Source organism: Oncorhynchus keta, chromosome 2, assembly GCF_023373465.1.
Source record: "Oncorhynchus keta strain PuntledgeMale-10-30-2019 chromosome 2, Oket_V2, whole genome shotgun sequence".
Lineage (NCBI taxonomy): Eukaryota > Metazoa > Chordata > Actinopteri > Salmoniformes > Salmonidae > Oncorhynchus > Oncorhynchus keta.
In genome coordinates, this window is record NC_068422.1 from 16200605 (window position 1) to 16215557 (window position 14953).

Genomic DNA, 14953 nt, shown 5'->3' on the forward strand with positions numbered 1-14953 from the left:
TGTGTGTGTGTGTGTGTGTGTGTGTGTGTGTGTGTGTGTGTGTGTGTGTGTGTGTGTGTGTGTGTGTGTGTGTGTGTGTGTGTGTGTGTGTGTGTGTGTGTGTCTGTCTGTCTGTCTGTCTGTCTGTCTGTCTGTCTGTCTGTCTGTCTGTCTGTCTGTCTGTCTGTCTGTCTGTCTGTCTGTCTGTCTGTCTGTCTGTCTGTCTGTCTCACCTACGGGTGACAGAGAGAGGCACAGCACATTAAGTGTAACGCCATGGGAGCAGCAGTGTGTTTTCCAGTACCAGGGGATATTCATATGTGTATTCCAGTGCCAGGGGATATGTATATGTGTATACCAGTGCCAGGGGATATTTATATGTGTATTCCAGTGCAAGGGGATATGTATATGTGTATACCAGTGCCAGGGCATATGTATATGTGTATTCCAGTGCCAGGATATATGTTTATGTGTATTCCAGTGCCAGGGGATATTTCTGTGTGTATTCCAGTGCCAGGGGATATGTATATGTGTATTCCAGTGCCAGGATATATGTTTATGTGTATTCCAGTGCCAGGGGATATTTCTGTGTGTATTCCAGTGCCAGGATATATGTGTATACCAGTGCCAGGGGATATGTATATGTGTATTCCAGTGCCAGGATATATGTTTATGTGTATTCCAGTGCCAGGGGATATTTATGTGTGTATTCCAGTGCCAGGGGATATTTATATGTGTATTCCAGTGCCAGGGGATATGTATATGTGTATTACAGTGCCAGGGGATATGTATATGTGTATTCCAGTGCAAGGGGATATGTATATGTGTATTACAGTGCCAGGGGATATTTATATGTGTATTCCAGTGCAAGGGGATATGTATATGTGTATTACAGTGCCAGGGGATATTTATATGTGTATTCCAGTGCCAGGATATATGTATATGTGTATTCCAGTGCCAGGATATATGTATATGTGTATACCAGTGCCAGGGGATATGTATATGTGTATTCCAGTGCCATGGGATATGTATATGTGTATTACAGTGCCAGGGGATATTTATATGTGTATTCCAGTGCCAGGGGATATTTATATGTGTATTCCAGTGCAAGGGGATATGTATATGTGTATTACAGTGCCAGGGGATATTTATATGTGTATTCCAGTGCAAGGGGATATGTATATGTGTATTACAGTGCCAGGGGATATTTATATGTGTATTCCAGTGCCAGGATATATGTATATGTGTATTCCAGTGCCAGGGGATATGTATATGTGTATTCCAGTGCCAGGATATATGTTTATGTGTATTCCAGTGCCAGGGGATATTTCTGTGTGTATTCCAGTGCCAGGGGATATTTATATGTGTATTCCAGTGCCAGGGGATATGTATATGTGTATTACAGTGCCAGGGGATATTTATATGTGTATACCAGTGCCAGGGGATATTTATATGTGTATTCCAGTGCAAGGGGATATGTATGTGTGTATACCAGTGCCAGGGGATATTTCTGTGTGTATTCCAGTGCCAGGGGATATTTATATGTGTATTCCAGTGCCAGGGGATATTGCTGTGTGTATTGCAGTGCCAGGGGATATTTATATTTGTATTCCAGTGCCAGGGGATATTTATATTTGTATTCCAGTGCCAGGGGATATTGCTGTGTGTATTGCAGTGCCAGGGGATATTTATATTTGTATTCCAGTGCCAGGGGATATGTTTTGTTTATTCTAGTGCCAAGGGACAAACAGTGTGTGTGAAAGTGTGTGTGTACGTGCATGTATGTTTGTGTGTGCTTGCGTGTGGGTGCGTCCTGTGCATTATTGTGTGTGTACTCTAGCGACAGGGGACGAGGAGCCATCCCTCATTAGTATCAGCTGTGTTCCCAGATGGCAGGACCAGGGTCAGAGATAGGAGGGATGGTGGATGGAGGGATGGGGGATGGAGGGGTGGAGAGATGATGAAAGGATCTGCTCCAGGAGTGTGACACCCGCTCCTCTCTCTTCTCCTCCTCTGTGTCATCTGAAGCTGATTCCTTCTCTCCCTGTTCCTGCCTCTCATAGGTGATAGGAAGGCTTTAGTAGGATTTACAGACAGACAGACCAACAGAGCGAGAGAGAGAGGGAGAGACAGAGAGCTGTCCAATCAGAAGTGCTCATTTTCTGTTGCAGAAGTTTAAAAAAATAAAAGTTTTACGTTGTGTGCCCTAATGAATACGACCCTGGGTTGGAATCTGTCTCCTCTCCTCTGTCTCTGTCTTGGCCGGTGAGTTTGCAGCCCAGCAGTCCAGCCTGCCTCTCACTGCAAAGAGAGAAAAGAAAAGAGAAAGAGAGCGGTAATGAGTGCTTTCACACTTTCACACTTTTACCTTGAAGGTTCACCAAATGTCCGAACGACCAAAATGACCCTCATACCAATTAGAGCTTGTTCTTCCGCTAGAGTAGCCATTATCAAATCTGACCTTCCAATTATTTCTCTCCATTTCCTGCTGCTTCTGTTACACTCAATGTGTCCCCACTCAGCTCCAGTGTGAGAGAGATAGAGAGAGAGGAAGAGACATACAAATTATCCCTCTCTCTTTGTCTCTCACAAAATTGTGACCGACTGGCTCGATTCGGTCTTATGTAGCAAAATTTGATATGGTGTTTTTTACATTGGGCTAGAAAATTGTTTTCAGGGCTAGAAAATTGTCTATCATACACTACAGTTGAGGACCAATGGGAAAGTTTTTCTGCTTAGAAAGTTGATAAACTTGTAACCCCACTCATGAGAAAATGTCCCTTGAATTATTTGGTAAACCTAATGGGGCGGCAGGGTAGCCTAGAGCGTTGGACTAGTAACCGGAAGGTTGCAAGTTCAAACCCCCGAGCTGACAAGGTACAAATCTGTCGTTCTGCCCCTGAACAGGCAGTTAACCCGCTGTTCCTAGGCCGTCAATGAAAATAAGAATTTGTTCTTAACTGACTTGACTGGTTAAATAAAGGTTAAATAAAGGTAAAATAAAAAAATAAAAAAATAATGGAGAGCTTTTCTTTGTCTACACCCCTACACCCATTCAGCATCATTCACACCCTCTTAAGCGCCACCCATCTCTTTAAGGATTCACATGTAAGGTCATGTGCTAAACAGAGGGAGTACAGGTATGTGCAAAGATTTCAACACTAAACGCTGGTTTATACTACTTCTATGGACATGTCTGTTGACAGTTGTCGCAGTGACATCATGAACATTCTATTGTCGTTCGACATCAAACTTGACGTTATGAAAAAGTAAAAACACAAAAATGACAGGCTGCTCGACATCAGCAGCCTGGTGGTCTAAAATAGCACAACTGGTGTATTGTAGCACCAGTTAACCCATCCGTTTAAAAATGAATTTATGAGCTGCCAATGATTCCATGAAATTGTGGAGAAAAAGGGGTAAAAAAAATTTACAATGTTTTTGTTTTTGTTTTTGTCTCTGGTAAACACACACTGTATCAAATAAAATCTATGTTTATTTGTCGCATGCACAGGATACAGAAGGTGTAAACGGTACAGTGAAATGGCTACTTGCATAGTGGAGTCTTTTGTTTAGACATGTATCTAGCTAGCTAGATAAACAATGAACCGTAATCCCAAATCATAACGTTACTACCATGCAACTAGGTTCAATGTTAGCTTGCTAGCTAATATTAAACTATAACTAGCAATGCAAATGGCTGACTATGATACAATTATATTACTACACAGATGATACATGTAACGTTAGCTAGCTAGCTAACAGTACTCTTTAATGCAATGAAAACAACTTTCAGAAAAAAAATTGATAGGTATAATATCTGAAAGTGTAGCGAGCTAAACTCTTACCAGTATACATGGATGAACACTTCTGCCTCTGTCACGGATCCCATGGTTGCCCTTAGTTTGTAATACGGAGACAGGTGTTTCTCTTTTCGACTCCCTTTGCATATTTCCAATCAAATGCCAGAATTGTCTCCATCTCCTTAGCTATTATACACTGCTTCCACTGGGAATTCCACTGATTTCAAAACGTGGTCCTCCAGAAAGTGGAGAGCATTAGCAAAACTTTTGCTGTTCTTCATATCGTTCAAAAAATATGCATTAGAAAGGATGACCTACACATACTGAGTAGCTCATGTTATTGACAGAAGCGTGCTCCATGGCAGACCAATCCGAACTCATGTCTCGGCATGTCCAGCCCATGCATTATCTCAGCCAATCATGGCTAGTGGGAAGGTTCCTGACTTTTTCCATGGCTAAACCAACTAGGCTCGTAATTTAACTATTTTATTCGTATTTACAAATGGCATACAAGTTTGTTATTAAAGCACATGAAAGTTCACATGTTCCAGAAAGCATTTCTGCCCCACAAAAACATTTTGATTAAAGATATATGTTTACGTTCAAATGCCTCTCCTGTGAAGAAGTGACAATGACATGCGCCTAGTTCCTGAAACGTGTCACAATTGTCTGTCCAATTATAGCTTATCATTCATATTTGTATACACATTTTATTCTATTGCGCCATATTTCTATTATATTGCGCTGTTTATTTTACTGGTCTTTACTGGGCTGTTTCTTGGGAAGAATTCACTGTAATTCAGAAATGTAAAATATCACAAAAGAATGTACTTGCTACAGCACTTTTCTGCTGCAGGAGTGCAGTGCACAACGCTATAGTACACTATGACTCACCAGCTTGTCTGACGTGTATTTCATCACCTGTGTGGTTCCGATATCCTGGGAGACCCTATGAAGATCAGAAGATACCTGTTAGCTTCACATCTGTCTATTTTCATTTCACTGTGGGGTGTTTTCCTCTTCCCTGCCTCCTGCCTGTGGTTATCTGGCCCGTGGTTATAGCTACTCCTGATGGTGAGGTTTCTACAACAGCTGCATCATGCCAGAGGCTGCAAATTCACAGCTCTGATACCTGATACCCTCATGGACCCCACAAGAACAATGATCTGCCACCCATATGGGAAGTGTGTAAGGTGGGAGTGGGTAGGATAGGTTTGGGAGTGAGTAGGTAAGGTGGGAGTGGGTAGGGGGGAACGGGGGAGGGGAGGGGTTGGGGGGGGATTTGAGACGGCACTAACCCCCAACCTCTTTTATAAACAATATGTAGTATTTGTCCCTGTAGTTTTTGATGCTGTGTACCTGTAGTTTTTGATGCTGTGTACCTGTAGTTTTTGATGCTGTGTCCCTGTAGTTTTTGATGCTGTGTCCCTGTAGTTTTTGATGCTGTTTCCCTGTAGTTTTTGATGCTGTTTCCCTGTAGTTTTTGATGCTGTGTACCTGTAGTTTTTGATGCTGTGTCCCTGTAGTTTTTGATGCTGTTTCCCTGTAGTTTTTGATGCTGTTTCCCTGTAGTTTTTGATGCTGTGTCCCTGTAGTTTTTGATGCTGTTTCCCTGTAGTTTTTGATGCTGTTTCCCTGTAGTTTTTGATGCTGTGTCCCTGTAGTTTTTGATGCTGTGTCCCTGTAGTTTTTGATGCTGTGTCACTGTAGTTTTTGATGCTGTGTCCCTGTAGTTTTTGATGCTGTGTACCTGTAGTTTTTGATGCTGTGTCCCTGTAGTTTTTGATGCTGTTTCCCTGTAGTTTTTGATGCTGTTTCCCTGTAGTTTTTGATGCTGTGTCCCTGTAGTTTTTGATGCTGTGTCCCTGTAGTTTTTGATGCTGTTTCCCTGTAGTTTTTGATGCTGTGTCCCTGTAGTTTTTGATGCTGTGTCCCTGTAGTTTTTGATGCTGTGTCCCTGTAGTTTTTGATGCTGTTTCCCTGTAGTTTTTGATGCTGTGTCCCTGTAGTTTTTGATGCTGTGTCCCTGTAGTTTTTGATGCTGCGTCCCTGTAGTTTTTGATGCTGTTTCCCTGTAGTTTTTGATGCTGTGTCCCTGTAGTTTTTGATGCTGTGTCCCTGTAGTTTTTGATGCTGTGTACCTGTAGTTTTTGATGCTGTGTCCCTGTAGTTTTTGATGCTGTTTCCCTGTAGTTTTTGATGCTGTGTCCCTGTAGTTTTTGATGCTGTGTCCCTGTAGTTTTTGATGCTGTGTCCCTGTAGTTTTTGATGCTGTTTCCCTGTAGTTTTTGATGCTGTGTCCCTGTAGTTTTTGATGCTGTGTCCCTGTAGTTTTTGATGCTGTGTCCCTGTAGTTTTTGATGCTGTTTCCCTGTAGTTTTTGATGCTGTGTCCCTGTAGTTTTTGATGCTGTGTCCCTGTAGTTTTTGATGCTGTGTCCCTGTAGTTTTTGTCCCTGTATTCTGTCATTTTTGCCCCTGTGTGTGTAGTATTTGCCCCTGTGTGTGTAGTATTTGCCCCTGTGTGTGTAGTATTTGCCCCTGTGTGTGTAGTATTTGCCCCTGTGTCTGTAGTTTTTGCCCCTGTGTGTCTGTAGTTTTTGCCCCTTCGTGTCTGTTGTGTTTGGCCCTGTGTGTCTGTAGTTTTTGCCCCTTCGTGTCTGTTGTATTTGCCCCTGTGTGTCTGTAGTTTTTGCCCCTTCGTGTCTGTTGTGTTTGGCCCTGTGTGTCTGTTGTGTTTGGCCCTGTGTGTCTGTTGTGTTTGGCCCTGTGTGTCTGTAGTATTTGCCCCTTCGTGTCTGTTGTGTTTGGCCCTGTGTGTCTGTTGTGTTTGGCCCTGTGTGTCTGTAGTATTTGCCCCTTCGTGTCTGTTGTGTTTGGCCCTGTGTGTGTAGTTTTTGCCCCTTCGTGTCTGTTGTGTTTGGCCCTGTGTGTCTGTTGTGTTTGGCCCTGTGTGTCTGTAGTATTTGCCCCTGTGTGTCTGTAGTTTTTGCCCCTGTGTGTCTGTAGTTTTTGACCCTGTGTGTCTGTAGTTTTTGACCCTGTGTGTCTGTAGTTTTGACCTTATTATGTTTTTTTTTACCTTTTAGCTAGTTTTGACAAGAGCCATATATTTAGAAAAATACATCTAAATACATGCCTCTGGTTTTGAGTAGTGATAATGTGAGTTATTTAGTAACTAGTAACCAGAATCTGCTATTACATGTGATAATGTGAGTTATTTAGTAACGGGTAACCAGGATCTGCTATTACATGTGATAATGTGAGTTATTTATGTAACTAGTAACCAGAATCTGCTATTACATGTGATAATGTGAGTTATTTAGTAACGGGTAACCCGAATCTGCTTTTACATGTGATAATGTGAGTTATTTAGTAACGGGTAACCCAAATCTGCTTTTACATGTGATAATGTGAGTTATTTAGTAACGGGTAACCCAAATCTGCTTTTACATGTGATAATGTGAGTTATTTAGTAACGGGTAACCCGAATCTGCTATTACATGTGATAATGTGAGTTATTTAGTAACGGGTAACCCAAATCTGCTTTTACATGTGATAATGTGAGTTATTTAGTAATGGGTAACCCAAATCTGCTTTTACATGTGATAATGTGAGTTATTTAGTAACGGGTAACCCAAATCTGCTATTACATGTGATAATGTGAGTTATTTAGTAACGGGTAACCCAAATCTGCTATTACATGTGATAATGTGAGTTATTTAGTAACGGGTAACCCAAATCTGCTTTTACATGTGATAATGTGAGTTATTTAGTAACGGGTAACCCAAATCTGCTTTTACATGTGATAATGTGAGTTATTTAGTAACGGGTAACCCAAATCTGCTATTACATGTGATAATGTGAGTTATTTAGTAACGGGTAACCCAAATCTGCTTTTACATGTGATAATGTGAGTTATTTAGTAACGGGTAACCCAAATCTGCTTTTACATGTGATAATGTGAGTTATTTAGTAACGGGTAACCCAAATCTGCTATTACATGTGATAATGCTAATAGCAATACCAGTCATTTTTCTCTCTTTAGTTTTCCATAGTTCTATGTCCATGTAGTTTCCACCAGTTATCTCATTGTGTTTTATCACATTAGATTTAATGGCTTCATCACAATTTCCAACAGTTTCAATTTCTCCTTAACGCAGAGCCGGAACAATCTGGTAATTGGCAGGCCTAGCAGGCCCAGCTCTGTCTTAGAAGATTGTAATGGCGTGGAATTAATGCCTGAATATTGCCTTTTAGTCCGCTGATCTCTTTTAAATCTTGTTCAGATGGATATAGTGAAGTCCCAACGCTGTTTCACACCACATTAAAGTTGCCCGTTAAATCAAATGAACGGCCCTGTGCCAACAACCACATAATCTAATCACATAGTTTTGCGTCTTAAAGATCAGCTATTTGAGCCTTATTATTGAATCAGACCACTCAGGGATGACTGTGGTCATATCCTGCTGTTTCTCATAGGGAGGAAGTTGCTATAGTGCCGCTTTGTCATCTTGACTTCTATAGGCTTCTTGTGTGTGGGAGGGTGAGGCTCTAGGTTACTATGCACACTCAGTGAAGCTCACTTCCTCTCCTTGTTGAACCCAGAATGACTCACAGTAAAGACTGTCAAAGAAAACAGTGCTCGAGACATGCTTGTTGTCTGGTATTTAACAGTTATATCAAACTGGAGAGGAGGATCATCGGGGAACACACGCGCGCACAAACTCACACATGTACACACTCACATGCACACACACTGTTCCTTAGGGATGACTGTAATATGAGTCCATGGAGCCAAACAAACAGTCTCTGGAAAAATATTCTCATCCAGCTCTGTCCTATCATACAGACAGGAGTGTCGTCTCTCTCCCTATATGGTGTTCTACATTTTGACCAGAGCCCTGTAGGGAATATGGAGCCATTTAGGATGCAACTACTATCAACCCAACCTTGTAAGGCGGTTCCCTAGCCATGTGAAAAATGATGCATATGGATGTTTTTAGCTCAGCTATCATTATTTGTCATTCCCCCCAGATTTGTGTTTGTTTTTCTATACATCTGCCTTATGAATTGTAATGATATATATATATATATATATATATTAAGTTGAAGTCGGAAGTTTACATACACAGGTTGGAGTCATTAAAACTCGTTTTTCAACCACTCCACAAATTTCTTGTTAACAAACTATAGTTTTGGCAAGTCGGTTAGGAATCTACTTTGTGCATGACACATGTCATTTTTCCATTGTTTACAGACAGATTATTTCACTTAAAATTCACTGTATCATAATTCCAGTGGGTCAAAAGTTTACATACACTAAGTTGACTGACTTTAAACAGCTTGGAAAATTCCAGAACATTATGTCATGGTTGTAGAAGCTCCTGATAGGCTAATTGACATCATTTGAGTCAATTGGAGGTGTACCTGTGGATGTATTTCAAGGCGGGGAGGGACTGATGCACTTCACAAAATAGATGGCATCATGAGAGGAGGAAATTATGTGGATATATTGAAGAAACATCTCAAGACATCAGTCAGGGAGTTATAGCTTGGTCACAAATGGCTCTTCCAAATGGACAATGACCCCAAGCGTACTTCCAAAGTTGTGGCAAAACGGCTTAAGGACAACAAAGTCAAGGTATTGGAGTGGCCATCACAAAGCCCTGACCTCAATCCCATAGGAAATGTGTGGGCATAGCTGAAAAAGTGTGTGCGAGCAAGGAGGCCTACAAACCTGACTCAGTTACATCAGCTCTGTCAGGAGGAATGTGCCAAAATTCACCCAACTTATTGTGGGAAGCTTGCGGAAGGCTACCCGAAATGTTTGACTCAAGTTAAACAATTTAAAGGCAATGCCAATCAAATAGTAATTGAGTGTATGTACACTTTTGACCAACTGGGAATGTGATTAAATAAATAAAAGCTGAAATAAATCATTCTCTCTACTATTATTCTGACATTTGACATTCTTAAAATAAAATGGTGATCCTAACTGACCTAAAACAGGGATTTATTACCAGGATTAAATGTCAGGAATTGTGAAAAACTGAGTTTAAATGTATTTGGCTAAGGTGTATGTGAACTTCCGACTTCAACTGTATATACTCACTTGCAAGTTGTCTAGAGGGGAAACGGTCCACATCCACTCTCTCAAAATAACCTATTTTGGACTCAAAATTACATATCTGAGCTGACTTTGCTTTCAACAACACTGGAATAGATACAGATGTGGATATATCCACCCCAGTCAATACTCAGTAGCCTAGCCTGAACCTGATAGTACACAAAATCATTTCAAATACTTTATCTTTGCTTGAGCTCAGCGGACCAATACAATAGTCCCAAAACTTCAAACCCTGCCTATCTGGCACTCCAGGAAGGCGAGAGCAAACGCTAAAACTATTGAAATGTGTTTGAACCCAAGTCTGGTCCAGACTGAGCCCCAGCATCCATCAGTCGACCACAGTCCTCCTGGAGGACCATTTAGGGACTAAATCCACTTCAAGTCTCCGCCACACACACACACATTCACTCCCTCAACTCTCAGAGCTCACACATTTAAACTCCCATTTCAGGAGGTTTAGCAGATACAAATTGGCATTGCTAAAAGCACTTCTCGTTGAAAATGTTTGTTTCATTTGGTTTTGGGGTTATTGTGTTATTGATGGTATTATATGAAAGTAATATTTTCTCCAAACTCCTTGTAAATTGGCCTCGTTGTGAAAGATAAGATGCCATCATTAGAAATACCCACCTGTGTCGTCTGAAGTCAGTGTGTGTGTGTGTGTGTGTGTGTGTGTGTGTGTGTGTGTGTGTGTGTGTGTGTGTGTGTGTGTGTGTGTGTGTGTGTGTGTGTGTGTGTGTGTGTGTGTGTTTGCATGCGTGCGTGCATGTTTGCATGCGTGCGTGCGTGTTTGCATGCGTGTTTGCGTGCGTGTGTGTGTGTGTGTGTGTGTGTGTGTGTGTGTGTGTGTGTGTGTGTGTGCGTGTGTGTGTGTGTGTGTGTGTGCGTGGTTGCATGCGTGCGTGCGTGTGTGTGTGTGTGTGCGCGCACATACACACATTCCTGCCTTTGTGTTAGTGAGTGTGAAGAGATATCAGACCAGACTTAAACAGTGTGAAATTGACCACAGTCGTTTGGTAGGTCAACATGGATTATATGCCCCAAGGGAGTTGTGGGATTAAGGGATCAGCCAAGGGGCCAGGCGGGTGCACATTCTGGCCACCCACAGGTGCCAGGCGGCCTAGGGCTTGGAGCTAGCAGCCGTCTAGCTAGCATGTGTTAAAAGTCTGTCGCTGATGTGTAACTACAGTGCCTTCAGAATGTATTCACAACCATTGACTTTTTCCTCCGTTTCTTGTGTTACAGCCTGAATTTAAAATTGATTACATTTAGATGTTGTCTCATTGACCTACACACAATACCCCATAATGTCAAAGTGGAATTTTGTTTTTAGAAATGTGTACAAATTAATTACAAATCAAAAGCTGACATGTTTTGAGTTAATAAGTATTCAACCCCTTTGTTATGGCCTAAATAACTTCAGGAGTAAAAACGTGCTTAAGTCACATAAGTTGAATGGTGTTAAATAGTGTTTAACATGATTTTTGAATGACAACCTGATTTCTGTACACCACACATGTAATGAATTTGAAACACAGATTCAACCCCAAAGACCATGGAGGTTTTCCAATGACTCGCAAAGAAGGCCACCTATTGATAGATGGGTAAAAAAAGAAGCAGACATTAAATATCCCTTTGAGCATGGTGAAGTTATTATTACACTTTGGCTGTGACAGCATTGGAGTTACTCCACAATACTAACCTAAATGACTCAGTGAAAAGGAAGCCTGTACAGAATACACATATTACAAAAACATGAATCCTATTTGCAAGAATGTGGCAAAGAAATTAACTGTATGTCCTGAATACAAAGCATTATGTTTGGGGCAAATCCAACGCAACACATCACTTCATATGTTCAAGGATGGTGCTGGCTGCATCATGTTATGGGTATGCTTGTCACCGGCAAGGAGTTTTTTTATGATAAAATAAATGGAATAGAGTTAAGCACAGGCAAAATCCTTGAGGAAAACCTGGTTCTGTCTGCTTTCCAACGGACACTATGAGACAAATTCAGCATGACAATAACCTACAACACAAGGACAAATATACACTGGAAATGGAATGTTCCTGAGTGGCCTACTTACAGTTTTGACTTAAATCTGCAGCATGATTTGAAAATGGCTGTCAAGCAATGATATAGTGGTCCTTCTGTAGCTCAGTTGGTAGAGCATGGCGCTTGTAACGCCAGGGTAGTGGGTTCGATCCCCGGGACCACCCATACGTAGAATGTATGCACACATGACTGTAAGTCGCTTTGGATAAAAGCGTCTGCTAAATGGCATATATTATATTATTATATACAACCAATTTGAGAGAGCTTGAATATTTTTTTAAAGAACCATATGCAAATATTGTACAATTCAGGTGTGCAAAGCTCTTAGAGACTTACCCAGAAAGACTCACAGCAGTAATCACTGCCAAAGGATGATTCTAACATGTATTGACTCAGCCGTGTAAATACATGTGTAAATTAGACATTTATTTATTTCATTTTCAATACATTTGTAAAAACATATTTTCATTTTGTCATTATTGGTTATTGTGTTTAGATGAATGAGGAAAAACATGTTTTATTTATTTTGAATTCAGGCTGTAACACAATGTGGAATACATCAAGGGGTATGAATACTTTCTGCAGGCACTGTATATGTTTCAGTGACAGTCAGTGGCATATATCTTTGTTTTTAGTGTCTATACTCAATACAGTATATTCTATATTTTCAGTGTCTGTGTCCTGTCTTGATTGAGTTGTCTATGTTGTTGTGAGACAGATTCAGAGGATATGAACATATTTTAATATGACGAGTGTAAGTAAGGATGATTAGGAGATTCTCTCAACTCCTGAGTGCGTGGCTAATCAAAGGGAGAGAGGGGGGGTGGGCTCAGGGTGGCCTGGGCCACGGAAACCTGGATCAGGAACATATGGTGGTGGAGCTGTATGTTAATAGTACTGAAAGTTAAGAGAGAGGATGGTCTGTTGTTGCTTAGAGGATGAAAGTAATTATGAAGGAGGGGAGAGGATGTGACAGAGGGAGGGAAATACAGACAGACAGACAGACAGACAGACAGACAGACAGACAGACAGACAGACAGACAGACAGACAGACAGACAGACAGACAGACAGACAGACAGACAGACAGAGACAGACAGACAGACAGACAGACAGACAGACAGACAGACAGACAGACAGACAGACAGACAGACAGACAGACAGACAGACAGACAGACAGACAGACAGACAGACAGACAGACAGACAGACAGACAGACAGACAGACAGACAGACAGACAGACAGACAGACAGACAGACAGACAGACAGACAGACAGACAGACAGACAGACAGACAGACAGACAGACAGACAGACAGACAGACAGACAGACAGACAGACAGACAGACAGACAGACAGACAGACAGACAGACAGACAGACAGACAGACAGACAGACAGACAGACAGACAGACAGACAGACAGACAGACAGACAGACAGACAGACAGACAGACAGACAGACAGACAGACAGACAGACACAGACAGACAGACAGACAGACAGACAGACAGACAGACAGACAGACAGACAGACAGACAGACAGACAGACAGACAGACAGACAGACAGACAGACAGACAGACAGACAGACAGACAGACAGACAGACAGACAGACAGACAGACAGACAGACAGACAGACAGACAGACAGACAGACAGACAGACAGACAGACAGACAGACAGACAGACAGACAGACAGACAGACAGACAGACAGACAGACAGACAGACAGACAGACAGACAGTGTAATGCTTACTGTTAATTTGTATTGTTTTTTAAAACTTTTGTTTATTATCTAGATTGCTTTGGCAATGTTAGCATATATTTTCCAAGCTAATAAAGCCCTTAAATGTCATTTAATTGAGAGAGAGAGGAGAGGGATAATAGAGAGAGAGAGTGAACATAGGGAGAGAGACATATAATAGAGAGAGAGAGAGAGAGAGGGGGGGGGAGAGAGAGAGAGAGAGAGGGGGGAGAGAGAGAGAGTGAGTAGGGGGAGAGGCATAATACAGAGAGAGAGGGGCCTCAGGTTGTGTCTCAGGCACTTCTTTGATGCATTGTTTCTCAATTATCTCCATTAGTTAGAATATCCAGCACCCGTCCTATCAAAAGAATGAAGAGGAGGGAGGAGGAGTCAGCAGGAGTGGGAAGATAAGATGAGCAGAGAGCAGGAGAGAGGAAGATGCATAAACAGGGTTACATTACCATTACTTTGTGTATACAGAGATTGAGATTCATGCACACATACATATGCATATATACAAATACTTTACATGTACTGTACCTTTACACCCCCAGAACCACACACACTTTAACGGAAAAACGTGTGTGTTATTGACTTGCTAATTGTTTACTCCATGTGTAACTCTGTGTTGTCTGTTCACACTGCTATGCTTTATCTTGGCCAGGTCGCAGTTGCAAATGAGAACTTGTTCTCAACTAGCCTACCTGGTTAAATAAAGGTGAAATAAAATAAAACCTGTTTGCACCAATTCTTTGTAATGAAACTAAAATGCTGTGAAATACAAACCCCTCCCCTCACTGAATTTCATTCATCCATTCATTAATGAATTCCTTAATATTACGCTAGCATTTTTATATCTTTTTTTACAGTATCATACAGTCAATTGTACTGTATTGTACTGTGTCATTACACAGTACTAGCTTTGATACCGTATTTATATTACAGTAGGTGTACTGTAATTTTAAATAGAGAATTTTACTTCCACCGAGCTGCCTGTAAAATACTGTCAAATGAATAGTAAGCCCTTTACTGTGCAGATATAACTCTGTCTGTCTGATCTGATACAGAGGGGCTGAGAGTCTGAAGGATAAATGTCTGTCTGCTCCATTTGCAAGTGAACAGAAAGTTTAGTGTGATAAATCAAAATCAAACTGTGGTGTCTCACGGATCACTTTCATGATCATATCAATATAATCTACACGAACATTCAAAAGTTTGGGGTCACTTAGAAATGTCCTTGTTTTTGAAAGAAAA

The 14953-nt window shown here is 41.3% G+C and overlaps 1 protein-coding gene across 1 annotated transcript; it reads right to left on the reverse strand.

The window, feature by feature from the left end:
• Positions 1–208: 208 nt before the first annotated feature.
• On the reverse strand, positions 209–6837 carry LOC127913260 (uncharacterized). The gene is made up of 3 exons (XM_052485147.1): positions 5924–6837; positions 5142–5739; positions 209–212 (listed from the first exon to the last, which is right to left on the reverse strand). Exons 1-3 carry the CDS (start codon positions 6249–6251, stop codon positions 209–211), a joined length of 930 nt encoding a protein of 309 aa, XP_052341107.1. The 5' UTR covers positions 6252–6837.
• Between the last annotated feature and the right edge of the window lie 8116 nt (positions 6838–14953).